This window comes from Rhincodon typus, chromosome 33, assembly GCF_021869965.1.
Source record: "Rhincodon typus isolate 14 chromosome 33, sRhiTyp1.1, whole genome shotgun sequence".
Taxonomy (NCBI): Eukaryota; Metazoa; Chordata; class Chondrichthyes; order Orectolobiformes; family Rhincodontidae; genus Rhincodon; species Rhincodon typus.
Genome location: NC_063364.1, coordinates 2,205,434 through 2,230,283, shown reverse-complemented (window position 1 = coordinate 2,230,283; position 24,850 = coordinate 2,205,434). Strand labels below are relative to the sequence as shown.

General features: G+C 42.1%; 1 protein-coding gene across 1 annotated transcript in view; it reads right to left on the bottom strand.

The window, feature by feature from the left end:
* The window catches only part of adamts17 (ADAM metallopeptidase with thrombospondin type 1 motif, 17), a 401,456-nt gene that overhangs the window by 66,995 nt on the left and 309,611 nt on the right, over nt 1-24,850 (bottom strand). The window contains exons 15-17 of the mRNA XM_048615713.1: nt 21,682-21,710; nt 15,147-15,306; nt 8,490-8,625 (exon numbers count right to left, since the gene is read on the bottom strand). Of these exons, the coding sequence (XP_048471670.1) occupies nt 8,490-8,625; nt 15,147-15,306; nt 21,682-21,710 (325 nt within the window). The remainder of the gene's footprint in view (nt 1-8,489; nt 8,626-15,146; nt 15,307-21,681; nt 21,711-24,850) is intronic.

The following is a 24,850-nucleotide window of genomic DNA, read 5'->3' as shown; positions in this document are numbered from 1 at the left end:
GAAGAGTTTTAGTTATGAGGAGAGATTGGACAAACTAGGATGGTTATTCTTACAGTAGAGGAGACTGATCAGGGACGAGATTGAGATGTATAAAATTATGAGAGGCATTGACAGGGTAGACAGAAAGGAACTTTTCCCCTTGGTGGAGGTATCGATGACCAGGGGACATATACTTAAGGTAAGGGGCACAGGTTTCGAGGAGATGAGAGGAAATTTGTTTTCACTGAAGGTGGTAGGATTCAGGAGCTCAATCTCTAAATGGGTGGTAGAGGCAGCAGCCTATATAACATTTAAGAAGTATTTAGATGCATTCTTGTGATGCCAAGGCATACAAGGCTATGGGCCAAGTGCTGGAAAATGGGATTAGAATAGTTAGGTGACTGTTTTTGACTGGCACAGACTCGATGGGCCAAAGGGCCTTTTTCTCTGCTGTAAACCTCTATGATTCTATAACATCAATGTATCACATCACAATAGAAAGATAGAAACAAATAAGATAGGAGCAGTAAGTAGGCTATTCGACCCCTCGAGCCTGCTCTGCAATTCAATATGATCACGGCTGATCATCACGCTCAATACCTTAATCCCACTCTCTTCCCATGTCCCTTGATCCCTTTAGCCACAACAGCTGTACCTACTTTCTTCTTGAAAACATATCAGGTTTTGGCCTCAACCACTTTCTGAAGTAGTGAATTCCACAGGCTCACCACTCTCTGGGTGAAGAAATTTCTCCTTAGCTGAGTCCTAAAAGGTTTACAACTTATCCTCACGTTATGATACTTGATTCTGGGTGACCTCACCATTGGGAACATCCTTCCTGCTTCAAACCTGTCTAGTCCTATTAAAATTTTATAGGTTTCAATGAGGTTCTCTCTCATTCTTCTAAACTCGAGTAAATACAATCCTAACCGACTCAATCTCTCCTCAGAGGCCTGCCCTGCCATCCCAGGAATCAATTCGGTAAACTTTTGCAGCACTCCCTCTGAAGCAAGAAAATCCTTTCTCAGATAAAGAGACCAAAACTGCACACAATATTCCAGGTGTGGTCTTAACAATGCCCTGTATAATTACCGAAGGACATCCTTGTTCCTGTATTTGCGTCCTCTCACTATGAAGGCCAACATACAGTTTGCCTTCTTTACTGCCTGCTGCATGTGCGTGCTGACCTTCAGTGACTAATGCACTAGGTTTATTCAACATTCCCCTCTCTCAGTTTAAATAATTGAGCCATTCAAGTAATAATTTGTCTTCCTTTTTTTGTTACGCAAGTGGATAACCTCACATTTATCCACATTATATTGCATCTGCCATGCATTTGTCCACTCAGTTAGTCTGTCCAAATCACTTTGTATCCTCCTCACAGGTCACCTTCCTTCCAGCTTTGTGTCATCTGCAAATTTTGAGATATTACATCATCTAAATTATTAATCTATACTGTGAGAATCTGGGGTCCTGGTACCAATCCCTACGGTATCCTACTTATCACTGCCTATCATTCAGAAAAGGACCCATTTGTTCTTACTCTTTGTTTCTTGTCTGCTAACCAATTTTCTATCCATCTCAATAAACTACCCCCAATCTTATGTACTTTAATTTTACACATTTTAATCCCTTATGTAGGACTTATGAAAATCTTCTGAAAGTCTTTTTTTTTAAATAGTGGGGTTACAATAGGTACCCTCCAATCACTATTTCACAGTCTATGCATTCACTATTTCACTTCCTTAAGTACTCTGGGATGTAGATTATCAGGCCCCACGAATTTATCAGCCTTCAATCCCATCAATTTCTCCAACACCATTCCCTTACTAATACAGATTGGTTTCATTCCTCCCTTTCACTAAACCCCGTGCTCCCCACCATTTCTGGTACATTATTTATATCCTCCTTTGTGAAGATTGAAGCAAAGTATGCATTTAGTTCATCAGCCATTCCTTTGGTCCCGATTATAAATCCCCCTTTCTGTAACAGACCTACATGAGTTTTCACCAAATGTTTTCTCTTTACATACCCAAGTAAACTTTTACAATCAGTTTTTATGTTCCCTGCAAGCTTACCTTCATATTCTCCCTTTCTTAGTCAATCCCTTGGTCCTCCTTTGTTGATTTCAAAGTTGTTCCCAATCGTGAGGTCTGTTGTTTTTTTCTTGCCAATTTGTTTATCTGTTTTTTACAACTAATACTTTCTCTAACTTACCTCATAAGCCATGGTTTGACCACCATTTTGTTTGCATTCTTGTGCTATTTAGGAATGAACAATGTTTTTATTTCACCCACCTGCTGTTTGAATGTCTGCCATTGCCTATCCACTGTTATTCCTTTCAGTAGTATTTCCTAATCCATCACTACCAACTCACACCTCATACCATTATCGTTTCCCTTATTAAGATTCAGGACCCTGGTTTCAGAATAAATTACCTCACTGTCCATCTTGATGAAGAATTCTATCATTTATGGTTGCTCATCCCCAAGAGGTCTCTCAGAACTATATTATTAATTATTCCTTTCTCAATGCATAATACCCAGTCTTAGATGACCTGCTCTCTAGTTGTTTTCTCAATGTATTAGTCTAGAAAACTATCCCATATACACTCTAGGAATTCCTCCTCTATGGTATTATGATTAATTTGATTTGTCTGGTCTACAAGCAGATTAAAGTCACTCATAATTGCAGATGTTCCTTTACTACATGCACCTCTCATTTTCTGTTTAATACCATTCCCAACATCACACTGCAGTTTAGTGATGCCACTAATGTTTTCTACCCCTTGGTATTTTCAATTCTACCCACCCAGATTCTACTTCGTCTATGCTAATATCTTTCCTCAAAGATAGCTGGAGATCATCAGCTATTACGTCATAACAATCAGACAGAGGTCAAGGAAATGGGGGTGTCTTGCCACTGTTCTCCCCCCACCTTCCCTAAGTAACTCACCATAATGCAATGGGCAGGGAAGAGAGGTTGAGATATGTTCTGTCTGGAATTGGAGACAAAATGTGATGTCAGGGCGAGGACCAGGCAGAGGCAGCAGGCTTCATTGCCAATTTATGACAATCTTGTTTCTGACACAGGTATAAAACTCTGTATAAAACTCCAGGTGCTTTTATTTATTTCTGGTCTCCAAAGAGAATACCATAGATGGAATAATTGCCCAAAGTCAATTTTAAATTCCAAGTTAGACCATTCAGGCTGGAAAACGATGACCTTCAAGAAATTCTGGTGTCAAACTATCAGCACTAATCCAGCAAAAATATCATTAAGTGAAAGTGCCATTTAATTACTTTTAACTTAGAAGGATATTTCTGAAACTGAGTCATTTGAAATCATATTAATCTGCACATGTTTACTGAGTAGCTTTAGGGGACTGCAGTACTAGTACGTAAAACACTGCCATTAGGATCTGTTAAATTTAAATGTCCTTTATGTAGGTGATCCTTGTAATGTATTGTATATTACTGCACATTCTTTGAAGGTTAAAATATAAATTACGGATCACAATCCATGTTTGCATCTGGATATGTTACATTTAGCTCCCTTATAAATTCTACTCTTTTTAATCTCCCAGGAATACTTTTGCATAAATACACACTAAAATTCCAAACCTTTCTGGATTTTTTATTTGTTCTTGGGTTGTCAGGATCTCTGGTGCCCTATGTCCGCCCATCACATTAAACATCAAGCATCACTGAGCTTGAGAATGGTTAGTATATGTAAGGCAACATATGGGACCGATCAAAGCCTTATACCTTTGTCAATTTATCATAGCAGAATGTGTCAAAGTAGGGAAGAAGCAGGAGGGATTGCACTCCATTACAGTGACCAGGACATCCAGGCCTGGTTAAGACCATGATGTGAAGGTGCTGGTGTTGGACTGGGGCAGACAATGTCAGAAATCATACAACACCAGGTTAATTTGAAAACACAAGCTTTTGGAGCGTAGTCCCTTTGTCAGGTAAAGTAGCTACGTTCTGAAAGCTTGTGTTTTCAAATAAACCTGTTAGACTATAACCTGGTGTCGTGTGAGTTCTGACCTGGTTAAGACCAGAGACACTAATGACACATTTCACTTGAGTCAGTGGTGGAACCTGCCCACAGTGACCAAGCAGCCATGACAGGAGATGACTCCACGTGAGCATGACTGGGGACTGTCACAGATCATGAATCCAGAACAGGAAGAGGTTACAGAAACTGCTGCTTTCAGAAAAAAAGTGTGCTGCTGGTCAGAAACACACACAAAAATCCAAGTGATGGTTCACATTTGTATTTCTGGTGGGAGACCTAGAACAATGCTCTTGAGTATCCAAGTCGTTCTGGTACTTGCCCGCAGTAATTGGTAGAGATATGAGTCTACACACTGGTGCACTACCAAATTTAAGAGATTTTGACTTGGCAGCACTTTATATTATGCTAATGTCACTCTGTATGTTGTATCTGCAGGGCAAGAGGATCCATAGTGGCAGGGAGATAGCCTACCATGGGAATGCAGCCACAAGGTTTGGGTGATTAGGAATGTGAGGAAACGTTATAGACAATAACCAGGCTGCCCATCCAGTGGGTGGTCAGGGACGAGCAATGTGCGTAGGAAGCACTTTGAAACTTGGTATTGGTGGAGGTGATTTTTATTAACTTCAGTGTGATACAACTATAAAACACACCTGCTCCCACTCTCTCTTTTCAGCATTCTTCGTGACATCCAAGTCCACTCCTTAGTCACCCTTCATTTCCCTTCTCTTTCTACAGTACTTTTCCATGCAATCAATCCTGATTCAAAACCAGTTCTTTCACCAAATTCCTTTCCCAGGGCCAAAACACTGCTTCCAAGTAGAATAGAGACTTTCTTGTACTTTGTTTAATTAGTTAGACTGTATACATTACTTGTAATTTGGTTTTATCTACATTTAGGTGACCAAACACAGACTGTTTTGTGGAGCATCTCTGCTGAGTCCACAAGCATGACTCTGAGCTTTCAGTTGCTTGTTACTTCAATTCGCCACTTTACTCCCAGTCTGACTTTTCTGTCCTCAGCCTGCTGCACTGTTCCAGTGAAGCTTAACACAAGCTTGAAAAACAGCAATTTATCCTTCAACCCGGCATTCTGCAGCCATCATAACTCAACACTGAGTTCAATAGCTTCAGATCATTAAACAAGAAGGCAGAGGGAACAAAAGCAGAAGTTGCTGGAAGCTCGGCAGGTCTGGCAGCATCTGTGAAGAAAAAATCAGAGTTAACATTTTAGGTCCGGTGACACTTCCTCAGAACGGGAGGATTCGAAACATGAGGGATGAAACTTCAGTTGGAGTCCATGTGGGGTAAGTTTGAGCCAGAGACAGTCACTGAGGAATGTGATATGGCTGTGGAAATGAATTCTAGCAAATACTTGGTCAAACACCAGGAGTGACAGTGAAATTAATTTTGGTGGACAAGAAGAAATCTCGTAGAAGAGAGGAGCAGAATTTCTTCAAGGACGGCATGCCTAGAAGAGATGTGGCAGTGAGTTAAATACTAAATAAAAATGGAAAGTTTTTATTTTCTGTATTTAGTACAAGAGTTGGCAGGTCATGTTACAGTTGTATAGGTCTTTGGTTCGACCACATTTGGAATACTTCATACAGTTCTGGCCGCCACATTACCAAAAGGATGTGGATGCTTTGGAGAGGTTGCAGAGGAGGTACACCAGGATGTTCCTGGTATGGAGGGTGCTAGCTATGAAGAGAGGTTGAGTAGATTAGGATTATTTACATTAGAAAGATGGAGGTTGAGGAGGACCTGATTGAGGTCTACAAAATCATGAGAGGTATAGACAGGGTGGATAGCAAGAAGCTTTTTCCCAGAGTGGGGGACTCAATTACTAGGGGTCACGATTTCAAGGTGAGAGGGGAAAAGTTTAAGGGAGATATGCGTGGAAAGTTCTTTACGCAGAGGGTGGTGGGTGCCTGGAACGCGTTGCCAGTGGAGGTGGTAGAGGCGGGGCACGATAGCATCATTTAAAATGTATCTAGACAGATAGATGAATGGACAGGGAGCAGAGGGATACAGATCCTTGGAAAATAGGCAACAGGTTGAGATAGAGGATCTGGATCGGTGCAGGCTTGGAGGGCCGAAGGGCCTGTTCCTGTGCTGTAATTTTCTTTGTTCTTTGTTCTTTGGAAAGAACTGCAGATGCTGTAAATCAGGAACAAAAACAGAAGTTGCTGGAAAAGCTCAGCAGGTCTGGCAGCATCTGTGAAGAAAAAACCAGAGTTAATGTTTTGTGTTCGGTGACCCTTCCTCAGAACTCAGAAAGGCAGCAGAGGTTGTTTATAAGAACATAAGAACTAGGAGCAGGAGTAGGCCGTCTGGCCCTTCGAGCCTGCTCCGCCATTCAATAAGATCATGGCTGATCTTTTCATGGGCTCAGATCCACTTACCCGCGTTCTCAGCGTATCCCTTAATTCCTTTATTGTTCAAAAAAAATCTACCTTTCTTTTAAAAACGTTTACTGAAGTAGCGTCAACTACTTCACTGGGCAAGGAATTCCAAGAATTAACAACCCTCTGGGTGAAGAAATTCCTTCTCAATTCAGTCCTAAATCTGCTCCCTCTAATCTTGAGGCTATGCCCTCTTGTCCTAGCTTCACCTGCCAGCGGAAACATCCTCTCTACTTCTATCTTATCTATTCCCTTCATAATTTTATATGTTTCTATAAGATCCCCCCTCAATCTTCTGAATTCCAATGAATATAATCCCAATGTACTCAGTCTCTCCTCATAAGCCAACCTCCTCAACTCCGGAATCAAGCTAGTGAACCTCCTTTGCATGCCCTCCAGTGCCAATACATCCTTTCTCAAGTAAGGAGACCAAAACTGCACACAGTGCTCCAGGTGTGGCCTCACCAGCACCTTGTGCAGCTGCAACATAACCTCTCTGCTTTTAATTTCAATCCCTTTAGCAATGCCTTCCTAATTACTTGTTGTACCTGCAGACCTACCTTCTGTGATTCATGCACAAGGACACCCAGGTCCCTCTGCATAGCAGCATGCTGCAACTTTTTTACCATTCATAGCAGCATGCTGCAACTTTTTACCATTTATGTTTTTCCCCTTTGTTTTGCTGGGTTAGTCTTGTCTGGTTTTCTTCTTTATCCCTTCAATTTACATTCAGATGCTTTATTCTGCAGCAATTCACTCTTCATTTGGACACAGCCTTTAATTCTTCACTCCATCCATTATCTTTCATTCTGGCTGTTGCATCATGAAATCTTTTGTTACTTAACCTCCCCCACCTTTTACTTTATGACAGAATTTCTCCATCATTCTTTCTATTCTCTCCCGCCAGCTTAAAAATTCTGATCTTTAAAAATTTGTAGAAAAGATGTAAGTGCATTGCAGAGAATGCAGAAGTGATTTACAAGAATGGTTCCAGCAATGAGAAACTTCAATTATGAGGATAGATTGAGAAAGGTCGGGACTGCTCTCATAGAAGAGAAAAAGGCTTGGAGATCGGATGGATGTTGTCAAAATCATGAGTTGGCTGGATAACACAGCAAGTAGTTGCAGTCTGGAATGAACTGCTTGGAAATGTGGTGGAGGCAAGGTCAAATCAGACATTCATAAGGGCATTGGATAATTATTTGGATAGAAATAATATGCAAAGGATATGGAGAAAAAGCAGGAGGTTAGAAATAGGTCATTAGTTCAACTGAAGATCTGGTGAAACACACGATGGGCTGAACTGCCTTCTTCTGCTCCATAACACGTCTGTAATTGTGTGTATGTTTATTCGTGTGTCTGTGTATATTTGCCTGTGTGCATGTTTATTCGTGTGTGTGTATATTTGCCTGTGTGCATGCGTGTGGTGTGTCTGTGTGTTTTTGTCCGTTCCTTGCTCACGTGTTCCTATTCCTGTCCTCTAATCATCCTTAGGAATCATCACCTAAATTGCACTAAAATAAGAATAAGATTCATTCCTTAGTGCTCTACTTTCATCTTGTGCCTTTTCCACTTCTTTTATTAAACGTCACAGATAGATGTATATTACTGATCCTAGCTTTAGGATGGTCTTTTAAAAATATATCCAAAGCTAACTTCTGTCAGTTGAGCTTTTCAGGACGAACATTTAGGTGCATAATCCAGACTGTCACTAAATTATAACGTCAAGAGGATGGAGGTGCCATCTTTTAGATACATTGAGAAACTTGTTATTCTGATGATCTAGGTGGAAGATCCCATGACATTACTGAAAGAGTTGCAAAATCCTTTTGGCCAAAATTTTTCCTGCAAACAAAACCATTAAAAACATATGAACAATCTATTTATGTTGTTGCTTGTCACCCCACCAATCCATCAATGTGACAACTGTCCATCCCAACATCAAACATCAAGGGAGAAACTTGGACAATTCCTACCATTATTTGAAGCTTACTTTGTAAAGCACCAAGGGGTTACTTCTGACTGGGGGAATTAATGTCCAAGGTAGTTGTGTAGCAGCGAGTATATGATAGAGTTTCTTACCGTGACAGGCATGGATGTATATTGCACTTCCTGACCTGTGGATCTGGTCGGGTCAGGTTTTGACAATCGCTGTCATTTGCCACCTCCAATGTCTTATTCAAAATCTTGGTGCAACGGACGATTGTTTTCCGCTCACCTGAAAGCAAGGAACAGAGTACAAAGAGAAAAAAAGAAATAAGGATACAGCAATCTGAATGCAGAAAACTATCCTACTGAGCTAGAAATACTATACTCTAACTTTTATTTAATTCTAGTTTGATCTCTAAAGCAGCATTTGGATTATTCTCAGGCACTAGCTCCTACAGCCTACACTAATGCTTGCAGCAACCCAATGAATTGGGTTTTGTTGGAGTACCATCCAACTGAATGTAATTATATTGGATTCTGGTGTCTGAAGCTGTGTTAACTGTCGGCACTGACAGCAGAACAACGCAAAATAGATTTCAGCATGTTCCATGATGAGATTATGATATAATATGCTGGAAAAAGCACAAATGCTTTGACATTAATACAAATAGATTGTACAGTGCAGTGGTCAGTCTGTCACCACACTGTTCATTGCCAAGCTTCAGAAAGCACGTTGCTGTTGATTCAGAGAGAGAATCATAATCATCATAGAATCCCTACAGTGTGGAAACGTCCTTCGGCCCAACGAGTCCACACCAATCCATCCCCCCATAACTCCAGTGGAACTTCAACAGAAACTGCCTCACTTCAGACACTTGAGTGTAAAGGACCAAGATTATTTCAGAGGGATAGTAGGAACTGCTGATGCTGGAGTCTGAGATAACAGGGTGTAGAGCTGGATGAACACAGCAGGCCAAGCAGCATCAAGGAGCAAGAAAGCTGACGTTTCGGATCTGGACCCTTCTTCAGAAAACATTTCTTGCTCCTCTGATGCTGCCTGTCCTGCTGTGTCCATCCAGTTCTATACTTTGTTATCTTATTTAAGATCATTTCAGAACAGTCTGATTCTTTCAAAACCTGTGAATTGATTTGTTTTACCCTTTCAATCTAATTGTTAGTATCAGATACAAAGAAAGATAAATGGTTCAAAATTTTAATCCTTGGACAGAGCCTCAGGTTATTCATTAAAGAGGCCCAGTCTCACACTGGTATACTCAACACAGCTGTGGCCCTCCAGCTGGCTGCACCAATGGGCCACAGATCAACAATGAAATACTGTAAAAATCAAAGGATTTACATGCAAGCTGGTAACTATTATATGGAATTCACACTGTCTGTGACTTTCATCTATTCCCATGGAGATATTTTTCAGACATGTGCCTACAGCACGTGAGACTCCTCACTGGAGTCATACTTTGTATATTTAATTGATGTATCTTAGTGGCAAGTTGCTTTTGCACATTGGAAGCTCTCTTATATTTCAGTCACATCTGTCTTTACATTAAGTGTCAATTGTTTTAAGTAAAATATTTGTTATTGAACAAACATTTTTGTTCAGAATGTTATTTAAAACTTTTTCCCTTCTCTGTTCCATTCTCCAACAGTCTATCCTCAATCACAAGTACAAACCTTACATTAAGTGAACTGATTGGAAATTTTTGGCTATTTGCTATTTCCTTTGTACAATGCCCACAGTACAATACAGTTCTGAACTCTGTTCAACCTTTGTGTCTGTACTGGGTCCTTGAAAGAGCTACCCAATTAGTTCAATCACCTTTCTTTTATCCCAGCAAATATTCACCCGGTGACTTTTTGCAAGTTGTTACTGATTCTGCAGATTCCAGGATTAAGTCTAATGATACGGATATCATTAATACTGCACAGGACACACACAAACAGACCAAGGTGTTTACACATGGCGAGACTGCAGTCATGAAAAAGCCACATCTGGTTTAAATCTCAAATTCCACAGCTTCTGACCAACATCAAAGCAAACTCCAACAAATTATTGATTCCAAACTATTTGTTATCAGTGGATTTGAAGGAAAATTTGGCTTGAAGGATCATTTCAGGGACCAAGGGGTTGGTTGACCCCCTCTCAAAAACTTTAATTACCCCAGGCCCAGGTAAGGGTCTCATGCTCAGGGTTACAAGCCTTGGCAAATAGTAGAATTGGAGAATTTTTGATGGTAATGGCAGAAGAGCTGGAACTCTGAAGGACAGCAGTTGTTTAGGCATACAGAATGTGAAAGGGATTTTAATTTCCTTTACGTACTCGTAAGGAAGGCAATGAGAAACCACCTTGTGTAATCTCTTCCTTAGTAACATTGCTCATTATTCATTGAAGTTGAAAAGGGCAGGCTCCTATAAGCATTTGAACTGGATACTGCAGAACCTTGAGGCATGCAGAAGTGAGCAGGGGAACGTATCCTGAGACAGATCACCACTACACCTAAAGAAAAATATTTCTGTATTAAAAATGAGAGGAGAAAATACAATATAAAAACAAATATATGGAACATGTTTCTACTGAAGAGAACAGTTGTAAACTTGAAATGTGGAGCAGAATGCACTATATTTTCACACATCTGATTGTAAACCCTACAGTTGATGTGGCACTGCTATTTCACATAACTGTAACTCTAGTAGCCTGGCAGCTCTTGGACCTTGCCACACTGCCTTGAGTGTTAATTTCCCAAAGATGAAATGGGGACCACAGTCCAAGTGGAATAGGCGACATTTCTAAAAGTGTCAGGTCACACTGGCTAACCTCACTGCACTCCACAAAAGCCAAAACATTCTGTTTTATGGTAACTGGGTGATGGGAAACAGGCCCTAAATTTATTAGATTTTTTAAATTAGATTTTAATTATCAACCCTGCAATGACCAGTTCTACTTATGTTGGTTAAAGTCCCACTTGGGGCACTTAAAGCAGGATATTCAGCCCCCATTGAGGATGGAAATGAAAGCAATCCCAGCACTGTCTACTTTGAAGGGTAAGGGGGAGATGGAGGGTTGGTCCTGGAAAGATTGCCTGTCCCAGTAAAAGAAGCAACTAAACAGACCCGATAGAATGCTGTTAAGGGCAACTAAAAGGAGGCCAACTTGGATTTTTCAGTTGATCTCCCAGTCTCTGGATATGACTGGCTGGATTGGGGCTCATTTCACTGCCTGGAGACAGCAATGGCCAAGTTTTGTTCCTACTTTTCAATTAAATATTTTAAAATGTTGCTGAGAACCTACATGTTGAACTCAGTTAATAATTACTTCCTCTGTACTGTAGCCTGATGCTCTTTTCATGTTGAAAGGCCTTTGGTTGGCTCTCTTGTGTATGAGTCCACTATTGCCCACGGTAAAGCTGCCTCTGTGCTAGTAAAGGAAGGCACAGCGGACAAAATTCCAACTAATGACTCAAGGGGTTATTAAGGACCCAAAAACATATGTACCTCCTGATTTGTGCTGCCAAATCAAAAAATCAACCTCTGAACTTAAACCTGATAGTTCCAGTGTAACACTGAGGAAAAACTACACCGTCAGAGGGGCTGTCTTAAATTGAGGCCCTGTCTGACCTCCCAGGTGGGTGTTAAGGATTTCACAGCCATATTTGGAAAAGCAAAATCCTGGTCTCTATTTAGCCTTCACTGACATCACTAAAACAGTTCTACGATCATACAGGTTAGGAGCAGATGTAAGTCATTCCGCCCCTCAAGCCTGCTCCACCATCTAATAAGATCAAAGCTTTGGAACCTCAAATTTAGTTTCCCACCTAACCTCAACAAAGTTTCACCTCCTTCTATCTACCTTCTCTCTCTACGTCTCTATCCACCTCCGCCTTAAAAATATTCTAAGGTTTTACTTAAATAGCTTTTGAGCAAGAAAATTCCAAAGACCCACAGCTTTTTGAAAATATTGCCTCATCTCTGTCTTCAATTAAGCAAGCCCACCCTATTTTTAAACAATGACCCCGAGTTCTAGATTCTCCTGTAAAGACAAAGATCCTTTCCTGACCCACCATGTCAAAACCCCTCAGAACCTTAGAATTTACAATCAGGTTGCTTCTTATTCTTCTAAACTTCAATCGATACAAACCTAGCCTATCCATTCTTTCCTCTTAACCCAAAATATCCCTTCCAGGTATTAGCCTGAGAAACCATCTCTGAACTGCTTCACATGCACTTACATCCCTCCTGAAATAAGGAAATCAATAATATACACAGTAATCCAGACATCTTCTCACCAGTATCTTGTCCAACTGAAGCATAACATCTCTACATTTGTATCCAATCCTCCTTACAATAAATGGTAACATTCTATTAGCTTTCTTAATTACTTGTTGTACCTGTATACACGGACACCCAGCTTCCTCTGCATCTCAGAGTGCTTCAATCTCTCATCATTTAAATAACAGGGTTTTTTTTACTCTTCCTGCTGAAATGTGCACTTTCACATTTTCCCACATTATACCCCATTTGCCAGATGTTTGTCACTCACCTAACCTATCTATATTCTTTTATAGTCCCCTCATGTTCTCTTCACAATTTACTTTCAGACTAATTTTTGTGACATCAGCAAATTTGATATCATACCTTTGTTCCTTCTACCCCTTCATCCATTTCAGTTATATAAATTATAAACAGTTGCGGTCCCAGAACCAGTCCTTTGACATGCCACTTGATACATCTTGCCAAGGACCCTTCGAAATGTTCTTAAACACTGGAATATATCTACTCTGTGTATTCCTTTACATATATTTATGTAAATATCCCCTTACATGTCTGCTACTGCAATCCTTTAAACTAAATTTGCCAATTCACTTCAACCAGTTCTATTTCATGCCTTTGTAATTGCGTTATGGTTATATTTAAATATTTTTTAAAAATGTCAGACATCCTCCTATCTGCCTCATACAAAATGTAAAATTCAGTCACATTACGTATGCTGCTCATAAACCTTGCTGTATTCAATTGGTAGTCCCAATTCTGATGTCACACCAGTGACTACAGTCAAAAGTAATGGTTGAAATGTACTTTGGAATGCCTCGAGTTGGGAAAGATGTTTGAGAAACTTATTCCCATCCGTTTAGAGAGACATATGACCAATCTTATTGGATTATCGTATCATTATTTTTGGAGCAAATATGACAGACACAGTGGCATCCACCAATTTGGTTTGCATGGTGGCATGGCCGTTTTAATGGCCATATGAGTCTAATATTTCTAACCATTTCCCACTGACTCTGATCATACTCATTTATGCTAGCAATTTCAATCCACTGCTCCCTTTTAGCACTGATAAACAATTGAGACATTTAAGATGTGAAATTTATTCAATTTCTGATTGGAGTTGGTAAGTATGTTGGAGTGTCATCATGATATAACATGATAGGACTCTTAAAGTGACAGTCTAATATACTTACGCAAATACACAACAGTTAGCAGCTATGGAATGAGCCTGCGACATTGTGGCACATGCTCCTAAATGATGAAGCTTCTTGTCACCAGTACAATTTTGAGAAACTTGCCCTTTTCATATATAATCTCTTAAATGTGTTTTTTTGACAAAACTGCTTTTGCAAGCTGTTATCACGAAAGGACAAATTTGTATTGATTCATGCAAAATCTGCCCTTTTCCAATGATAGACATATGGGGCAGAATATTCCCAGGCTCTGCATGACATAGGCTACGGCAAGAAATTTGGGAGAATTGTCAAAAGTCAAGTGAGGCCTTTCTCGATGCTGGGAGCAACACGTCACATTTTCTAACAAAGGTCCATCTGAGATTCTCACTGGTTACCAGCGAGGGTCCTATTAACAGGAATTATCACTCATTAGCACCTTTATTATTACTTAATCTCAGATCATTAATATGCACTCTCCTATTTTACCACCCACGAGCCAGAATTCTCAACACAAAAGTCAGAGCAGGTACCTAATCTCTCAAACTCAACACTTGGTTCTCTGGACCTGCATTTTAGACACTGGCACCAATGTTTCACGGCAATCTCCATGGGCAATAGGGACATGCACCCTACACTCACAACCTGCCATTGTCCACCCTTGTCAAGCTTCAGCTCAGCCAAAACATTACCGTCTGCATTGGGGTCAGTTAGCTCAGTTGGGTGGATGGCTAGTTTGCAATGTGAGATCAATTCTTGCACAGGACTCCCCTCTCAACCTCTCCTCTTGCTTGAGGTGTGGTGACCATCAGGTTAAACCACAACCAGCCATCTCTTTCTAATGGGAGTGCGGTCCTCTGGGTCTATGGTAACTTTACCTTTACCTACTCTATTGTGCAAAAGTCTCATTAACCCATCAATCCAGTCCTTACTGATCTACACTGGCTCCAGATTCTCAAATATCTCATATTTAAAATCCTTATCCACATTTTCAAATCCTCTTGTAACTTTCTCATCCCAAACCTTGTGATTGTGTCCTGTGACTCCTTTCACTCCAGACTAGTGGTCCATAACTGTTGATGTGCCACCTTCTGGAATTCTCCCCCATGTTGAACATTATTTCTTAGTCAAGTCATAGTTTATCCTTTGACTCAGTCTACCATTTTTTCCCCAAAACCCTTTGAAACAACTGCAATCACAAATCTATGGTGAAGGTGTTGGACCAAGGCAAACTGCTTTATTTGTGAAGCAAAGTTAACAATGCAATATGAATACAGTAGGAACTTGGGAGTTCCACTGAACCTCTTTGTTTGTTCATGGCAAACATTAAATGGAATCTTTCTACTGACAGTACCTCCTCCACACTGTACACTGCAGTCCCCCCAGCCAGTGTTTGTCCACAGGTAAAAAGGTTCCAGCTGTTTTTGCACCTTGTCACTGCTTTCAATGGAGTTGTTCACCAAGATTGTGTATTCATAGTGGATAACGTAGCTTTGGTCATGAAATAGCAGCACCTATTTTATGAAACAAAAGTCTGTAAGAACACAAATTCCAGCAGCTTCTTAACATTCTATGAATTTTCATTGTTAATTTGAAAGTTGTATGAATCAGAACATTGTCAACACATCAGATTTGAATCAGAGCAAAACTCTCACAATGACCAAGTCTGACGTTTTTGCACTAATAATTAATCAGTGGTAACTTACACTACTTTGGAATTAGAATCATCGTAAAACATGGAATTTAAATTAACACACTCAACTAATAATATTCAACAAATGTGACTTCTCAGAAAATGAAACAGTACATTTCCATATTCAGTAAGAGCTGGACAATATCCAGGTTTTGGCTGACAAGTGGGAAGTAACGTTTGTACCTCACATGTCAGGCAATGACCATCTCCAATAAGAGAGAATCTAACCACTATCCCTTAACATCAAATGGCATTACCATTGCTGAATCCCTTACAATTATCATACTGGGGGCTTATTTACCATTGACCAGAAACTGAACTGGACTACCATATAAATGCAATGGCTACAAGAGGAGGTCAAAGATGAGCAATTCTGTGGTGAGTAACTTATTGCCTGTCTCCCCAAAGCCTGTCCAATGTTTCCAACGCGCAAGTCAACAGTGTGATGGAACACTCTCCACTTGCCTTGACGGTGCAGTTCCACTACCCTGAAGAAGCTCAATACTGTCCAGCAGAAAGCAGCCTGCTTGACTGGCACTCCATCCATCACCTTCAATGTTCACTCGCTTCACCACTGACAAATGTACTGCAGTACCTCTCTAAGCTTCCTTCAACAGCATATTCCAAAACCCACAACCTCTATTAACAAGAAAGACAAGGGTAGCAGATGCTACCTCCAATTAGAGCCCCACACAACAGCCTGATTTGGAATATATTAATGTTCCTTCAATGTCACTGGGTCAAAATCCTGAAATTCCCTTTTTAATAGCACTGTGGGTGTCCCTATATCATGAAGACTAAAGAAATTCAAGAAGACAGTTCAACATCACCTTCTCAACATAATTAGGGCTGGACAAAAAGTGTTGACATGGCCAAGCGAGTACATTCTATAACTGAATTGAGAAATTTTCAAGCTGACAAAGAATACAAGGCAAGGTGACTAGCATACAAAATGCAATTATTGAGAAAATGATTTTCTGTATGCATTGCTATGAATCTCATGTCCTCAAACTCTCCATCAGAAATTAAAAACAAGCAATTGTTTTTCAGTCGTGAATTTCAAGGAAATAAGATCAGATTTTCACCAAGTCGGGAAAACTCTATGCATTTTTAAAGATAGTGGATGGGAGCAGATTCAGATTCGATTTTCACCAGTAAGGGAAAGGATTTGAGGCGTGCATACAGGTGGGACCCCGATGTCAGCAGGGCAAATTGAACTCAGTGTTGAGTTCAACAAACCTCATTGCCCGTGTCAGCCTCATCAGGCAATGTGCAAGTCACAAACCTATGGGAGATAGAAGCTCATGAAGGATGGAGAAAATCTGTAAAACTGTCCAGTTGTGAAGCTATTTAAATCCCGAGACCATTAAAACTTACAAGCGCCTGCGTCAGACAGTGTTGTAAATAATCAGATCTAACAACTAAAAGCTGTTTGCTAACATATGTAAAGGCTACCATTATACCATTATTAATGCTTGGCTGCTTTCCACAACTTTCAATTATCTCAGCAGAGGGCTGCAAATTTACAGTTTGATTGACAATTCAAAGAGGTTATTAAAATGTTATTGTTTTTGATGTGGAATTATGAATGCAATTGTTAGTTTTTACAAGGGATTAAAACTTTTAGGAGCTTCTAAAGTTTCGAATTTTGCTATCATGAATGGAAGTTTGCTTTTTAATAATAATAAAGGTGGTAAAGGGATATTCTATTTCATCTCAACATGAGTCCTCAGATTTACTCATGTTGAAGACAGGTTGAGTTGGTTTGCAGACGGTAAGGCTAGTGGGTGGGCAGCAAGGGTTGGAATTAAATTGGGTTGGGGATAAAAGAGGCCATGGGGTAGGTGAGGGAGTGAGTCAGCATGATTTGGCATGGCCAGCAGGAGTAAATGGGCATGGGAATGGATGAAGTGGTGATCGGCTGTGAGGGGTGAGGAGTAGAAGACCTAATAACTAACAAAATGACTGCGCTGAGATCCTAGAGAACTGGATTGAACCTTTAAATCAGTCTGCCTCAGCACCTCCGCAGCCATCCCTTTGTCCAGGGTCGGGGATGACGGTGGAGTCAACTCTAGCCCACCCCTGCTTTGGATATGATGGGACACTTTGCTATCCATCTTGCCAGTGAAAGTCCAGTCCTGCTTGCATTACGTGAGCTGTGTATTCCTTGTTGTTGTTCTTTATTGATTATTTATTGCTCAGTAGCAGCTGTGTGTACCATCTACAGGATGCACTGCAGAAATTCATCAAGACTCCTCAGACAGGATCTTCCAAACCCATCACCACATCCATCTAGAAGGACAAGGGCAGCAGTTTCCCTCCAAGCCACTCACCATCCTGACTGGGGGGTAAATCATCATTCCCTCACTGTTGCTGGGTCAAAATCCTGGAATTGCCTCCCTAATGGCATTGTGGGTCTACCTACAGCACATGGACTTCAGTGGCTCAAGGAGTTAGCTGATTACCACCTTCTCAAGGGCAATTAGTGATGGGCAATAAATGCTGGCCCAGCCAGTATGATGCACATCTCATGAATGAATTAAAAGAAAATGCTAACTGATCATTATATAAATTACATGAAAACTACAACTACATCACAAAGACTGTGACAGTTCAAGAAGCCAGCTAACCAGCACTTTCCCAAATGCAATCAGTGATGGCAATATATGTTGGTCTAGTCTGTGACGTCCACATCCCATGAATAAATTTTTAAAAAGCTGAAATTTACAGCAACATTTTACATTAGCAACAAAGAATCCAAACATTATATGTTGCTAGTGTAATGTGCCTATCTGGGACCACAGATCTTATTTTTGGGCATTCACAGTTTCCTTTGTCAAGGATGCAGCCACTAATTGGGGTGGCATGGTGGCTCAGTGGTTAGCACTGCTGCCTCACAGCGCCAGGGACCTGGGTTCGATTTCACCCTCGGGCGACTGTCTGTGTGGAGTTTGCACGTTCTCCCCGTGTCTGCATGGGTTTCCTCCAGGTGCTCCAATTTCCTCCCACAGTCCAAAAATGTGCAGGCTAGGTGGATTGGTCAAGCTAAATTGCCCATAGTGTTCAGGGATGTGTAGATTAGGTGGGTTATAGGGAGATGGGTCTGGGTGGGATGCCCCAAGGGTCAGTGTGGACTTATTGGGCCGAAGGGCCTGTTTCCACACTGTAGGGATTCTAATTGCTTTGTTGAGCAATGCCAATTGACTCCAAGGATTCCCTTAAACTCAGAAATTCCATTCCTCAAGTTCACTCCGGGCCTGCCACTACATTCACAGGGCAATAGCTGACTGTGTGACATTCACACTGGAAAATGAAATTTTAAAATGCAGATAATCATTCATAGAACCTTGTATGTTACTAAAGGTCATAGGCCTAGATTCAAAAAATGACTGGCATTGAGTTGTCAATATTATTGGCAAGTTTTTGCTAGCTTCCTATGTTGGCATACATGCATGACAGCTTTATTTGCTGGATTTGAATGCAGCTGTATACAAGATCTAAACTCACTAGAATTGGATATTTTTCTAGTAATAACCTTTAAAACTGATGCTACGTTGCTCCCAGACTCAATGTTGAAGTCAGAACTACGTACACAATGGTAATTATTTATTTAGGTGAGCATTAATACAGGAATGCTGGAATTATGTCCTGCTGATCAGAAAAACTCAGTTCAATATCTCCTAGAATTTTTTCTTGGAAATTTGCAATGTCAGACACACACAATAACAGGGCCCTCAACTGGGGCTGACCCATCTCCTGCACTTCTGCCCTCATCCCTTCTCTTCCCTCCCGCAACAGCAACAGGGTTCCCCGTGTCCTCATCTACCATCCCACCAGCATCCACATCCAGAAAATCATCAGCCGCCATTTCCCTCACCTCCAGTGAGATGTCACCATCCGACACATATTCCCCTCCCCTCCCATGTCTGCCTTCTACAGGGACTGCTCCCTCCAGGCCACCCAAGTCCACGCTTCCTTCACTCCCAACATTACTGCACTCCCCCCACCCCAGCCACCGCACCCCCCGCCAACCCCCCACAGCCCTATGGCACCTTCCCCTGCAATTGCCGAAGGTGTAACACTTGCCCATTTACCTCCTCCCTCCTCAGTATCCAAGGGCCCAAATGTACCTTCCAGGCAAAACAGCCCTTTAGCTGCACTTAACACAATCTTGTCTACTGCATTCACTGCTCACAATGTGGTCTCCTCTATATTGGGGAAACGAAGCGTAGACTGGGTGACTGCTTCGCATGAATCGGGGCGGCATAGTGGCTCAGTGATTAGCACTGCTGCCTCACAGCGCCAGGGACCCGGGTTCAATTCCACTCTCAGGCTGTGTGAAGTTTGCACATTCTTCCCATGTCTGCGTGGGTTTCCTCTGGGTCCTCCGGCTTCCTCCCACAGTCCCAAGATGTGCAGGCTAGGTGAATTGGCCATGCTAACTGCCCACAGCATTCAGGGATGTGTAGCTTAGGGGGATGGGTCTGGGTGGGATGCTCTGAAGGTCACTTGGACTGGTTGGGCCGAAGGGCCTGTTTCCACACTGTAGGGATTCTATGATTCTATGATCTATGAACACTTACATTCTGCCCACAAAAAAGACCCTGAGCTTCCCACTGCCTGCAACCTCAACACACCACCCTGTTCCCTGGCCAACATTCCTGTCTCAGGCTTGCTGCAGTGATCCAGTGAAGCTCAGCGTAAGCTGGAAGAAAAACACCTCACTTTCCGCTTGAAGACACTGCAGCCTTCAGAACTCAATAACTTTAGGGCTTGAACTCTCCGATGTCCCAGCCGCCGCCCCACACACCAGGCCTTGTGATCACATACTCTGCTATTACACACGCCCAGCATCAGTCACTAACAGTCTCCATTAACAGCTATTCTCCCTCCTAGCCAGATCGTTATCCAATCCTTCGTCTGTCCAATTCTCTTCTCTCTCTTTAGGCCTTATCCCCACCTATTGTTTACTCCTTACTCCCTCCACTTACCCTATCTTCTGCCTAAAAACCGACATTTTCCTAGTACCGCGATTTCTGAGGAAGGGTCACCGGACCTGAAACATTAACTCTGATTTCGCTTCACAGATGCAGTCAGACCTGCTGAGCTTTTCCAACAATTTCTATTTTTGTTTCTGACACACAATAACCTGCCTGCCATAGTCAAATTTGGATTAACTGATTTAATAAAGACATATTCCATAATAACCAATAGCTTCTTGAATAGCTCCCATTATTGCTTAGTCAACAATTTCCTGTAGTTAAATGGCAAACAAATCTTCAGTTCACATTTCACACTCTGCATCAAAATCTGGCTCCTGTGTCTGACATAAAAGGCTGCTCCCAACAAATTAAGGAAATAATCGATAGAGAGCAGTCTGTTAGTCTTGCTTCAAATGAGTAACAATCCTGTACCGCTGCAATGTAACAATGCAAATGCAGCAGTGTGATGAAACTGATTGCACGGCTTGAATCATAGAATCCCTACAGTGTGGAAACAGGCTATTCAGCCCAACAAGTCCACACCGACTCTCAGGAGAGCATACCACCCAGACTCACCCGCCCAACCCTATACCTGTAACCCTGGATTTCCCATGGCTAATTCACCTAATTTACTCATCCCTGGACACTATGGGCAATTTAGCATGGCCAATCCATCTAACCTACACATCCTTGGACTTGATCTCGACTTTCTAAACATCTCATTCTCAGGCTGGGACATCTCAGGCAAATGTGTATTGCCCATTCCTGTTTGCCCTTGAGAGGATGGTGAGGATTGTCATGATCCGCTGCAATTTGTGTTCACTAAACTAAAACTTCCAGCAGGGAAAAAAATAACACCATGATTTTCTATCTTAAAAATGTGTTCTTGAAATAAGTGATTGTAGCTCACCACCTGCTGGTCTTTTAGACCCAAAGGCTTAAATTTGAATGTCATATTTGAAACTGAATGTCGTAGATTCATGGATAGAATATGTTATCAGGTGCTGGGTATTAAGATAAATTACTCATCCTGCTTGGTCAAAGACTCTGGCTTTGTTTAAAATCAATAAAAAGTGCTCAGTGGCATTTTAGCTTGTTAACATTGTAAATTTAAACTGGGCAACATTGTCCTTGTAGTTTCAAAACCAAACGATTTGCTACAGGCTAGATTTTCCTGTCCATTCATAGTTAAGAGGTAGTAAATACAATCTTACAGCCTCTAAGTCATCTACACATCGAAAATCTGAATTGTTGAATAAAATGTGTTATAATCCCTTGAAAATCACAGTACACTAATAGACTGGAAATAATAAGCAGCTGTACCAAAAGTCAGAAGCATCAAGTTCGCATACTGCAATATTTGGAAAAGGATTTGCAATAAAACTTTCATTTGTTCCAAGTAATGCCTGATGCCAAGTTGACATAAAAAGCAGTACAGCTGATACAGGCACATGCTCGGGATTTGTGTGGAAATCTCTTCCCCTGTAGGCTGACGATCAACTGAAGACTCAGAACACTAGATATTTTAGTTAGGTGAGGGTATCAAGCATTCTGCAGCAAAGACAGACAAAAAGAGTTGAGGCAGAAATCACACATAATCTAATGTAATGGGGACAGGAGACTCGCAAGATTGAAGAGCATCCTCTTCTTAATACAATTATGAAATCATTAAGTCATGTCACCCTAAGGTCACTTGTGACAATGAACAAAATGGACCGAGGTGTTGTGTTGATTTACTGACCCGTTATTGAATCTAATTCTCCTTTTGTGGTAGTAAAGGAGAAGGTGGCACAACAGTGGCGTCACTGGAACAGTAATCTAGATGTCCAGGCCAAAGTCTAAAAGGATAGGGTTCTATCCTTATGCCTTAAATGGCAACTGGTGGAATTTGAACTCAACGAATAAATCTGGAATTATTAAGCCACTCTCAGTGATGGGTAGCATGAAAAAATTTTTGATTGTCATTCAAACTCATTTAGTTCACTCATATCCTTTTGTGATGGAAATCTGGTCAGGTCTAAAGGTGACTCTGGACCTACAGCAATGTGGTTGACTCTTAACAGTCCTCTGAAATGGTCGAGGAAGGTACTCAGCTAAGAGCAGCTAGGGATGGGCAACAAAGGCTCACTTTGCTAGTAACATCCACATCTCATGAAAAGAGCACATAAAAAGCAGAAGGTCTCAGACGATATTTTTCTGCAGAGGGTAGTTGGATCCAGGACTATCCAACCAGACCTAACAAAGAAGTAGGATCCAGGTTAGCTTTTTGATATGGAAAAAAATATTTGAAATTTAAAAACAGGGAAAAATCTGGGCAATACGACTATGTGCATGCTTCTCCCAGAAAGTCAGTACAGGTGTGATGAGTCAAATGGTCTCTTTCTGAGCTGCAACATTCTTACGTTTCAGAGATAGTAGGAACTGCAGATGTTGGAGAATCTGAGACAACAAGGTGTAGAGCTGAATGAACACAGCAGGCCAAGCAGCATCATAGGAGCAGGAAGGCTGACGTTTCGGGCCTAGACCCTTCTTCAGAAATGGGGGAGGGGAAGGGGGTTCTGAAATAAATAGGGAGAGAGGGGGAGGCGGATAGAAGATGGATAGAGGAGAAGATAGGTGGAGAGGAAACAGACAGGTCAAAGAGGCGGGGATGGAGCCAGTAAAGGTGAGTGTAGGTGGGGAGGTAGGGAGGAGATAGGCCAGTCCAGGGAGGACGGACAGGTCAAGGGGGCGGGATGTAGTTAGTAAGTAGGAGATGAGGGTGTGGCTTGAGGTGGGAGGAGGGGATAGGTGGGAGGAAGGACAGGTTAGGGAGGCGGGGACAAGCTGGGCTGGGTTTGGGATGCGGTAGGGGGAGGAGAGATTTTGAAGCTTGTGAAGTCCACATTGATACCATTGGGCTGCAGGGTTCCCAAGCGGAATATGAGTTGCTGTTCCTGCAACCTTCGGGTAGCATCGTTGTGGCACTGCAGGAGGCCCAGGATGGACATGTCGTCTGAGGAATGGGAGGGGGAGTTGAAATGGTTCACAACTGGGAGGTGCAGTTGTTTAGTGCGAACCGAGCGTAGGTGCTCTGCAAAGCGGTCCCCAAGCGTCCGCTTGGTTTCCCCGATGTAGAGAAGGCCACAACGGGAACAGCGGATGCAGTATACCACATTAGCAGAAGTGCAGGTGAACATCTGCTTGATGTAGAAAGTCTTCTTGGGGCCTGGGATGGGGGTGACGGGGGAGGTGTAGGGGCAGGTGTAGCACTTCCTGCGGCTGCAGGGAAAAGTGCCAGGTGTGGTGGGGCTGGAGGGGAGTGTGGAGCGGACAACGGACTCCCGGAGAGAGTGGTCCCTCCGGAAAGCAGATAAGGGTGGGAAGGGAAAAATGTCTTTGGTGGTGGGGTTGGATTGCAGATGGCGGAAGTGTTGGAGGATGATGCGTTGGATCCGGAGGTTGTTGGGGTGGTACGTGAAGACGAGGGGGATTCTGTTTTGGTTGTTATTGCGGGGAGGAGGTGTGAGGGATGAGTTGCAGGAAATGCAGGAGACACAGTCGAGGGTGTTCTCGACCACTGAGGGGGGGAAGTTGTGGTCCTTGAAAAACAAGGACATCTGAGATGTACGGGAGTGGAATGCATCATCCTGGGAGCAGATGCGGCGGAGGCGAAGGAATTGGGAATAGGGGATGGCATTTTTGCAGGAAGGTGGGTGGGAGGAGGTGTATTCTAGGTAGCTGTGGGAGTCGGTGGGCTTGAAATGGATATCGGTTTCTAGGTGGTTGCCAGAGATGGAGACAGAGAGGTCCAGGAAGGAGAGAGAGAGGTATTAGAGATGGTCCAGGTGAACTTCCACCAGGAAGGTCCAGCCCAATCTTAAGTCCCTTCGCTTAATTGAAAAGGCCATTGTAATGCAACAGAGCTCAGATTTTATTCTGTTAAAGCACTTATAACATGTAGATTAATGATGAACACAATGAGCATAGATTCTTCTCTAGATACAACAGCATGGCTGTGGCACTCGACTCGCAATTTAATGCTTGATAGAAAGACATGAGCAGCAGATGCAGGGGACAGCACCACCTGCAATTCTTCAAGTTACACATCATCCTTATTTGGAAATATATCTCTGTTCTTCAGTGTCACTGGGACAAAATCTCGGAATCCCTCCCTAATGGCACCTGAGCTGTTCCTACACCACATGAACTGCAGTGGTTCAAGAAGAGTGCTCACCACCACCCTCTCAGGGGCAATTGGGTATAGGCAAAAAGTGCTGGCTTAACCAGTAGCGCCCACATCCTGTGAAGAGAGCCCTATGCATGGCAAGTTGAGAAACTGAATTCAATTGACCTGGAAATTTGTGGGCTGGCTAGGAAAAACAGTCTATAAAAAGTACCGGG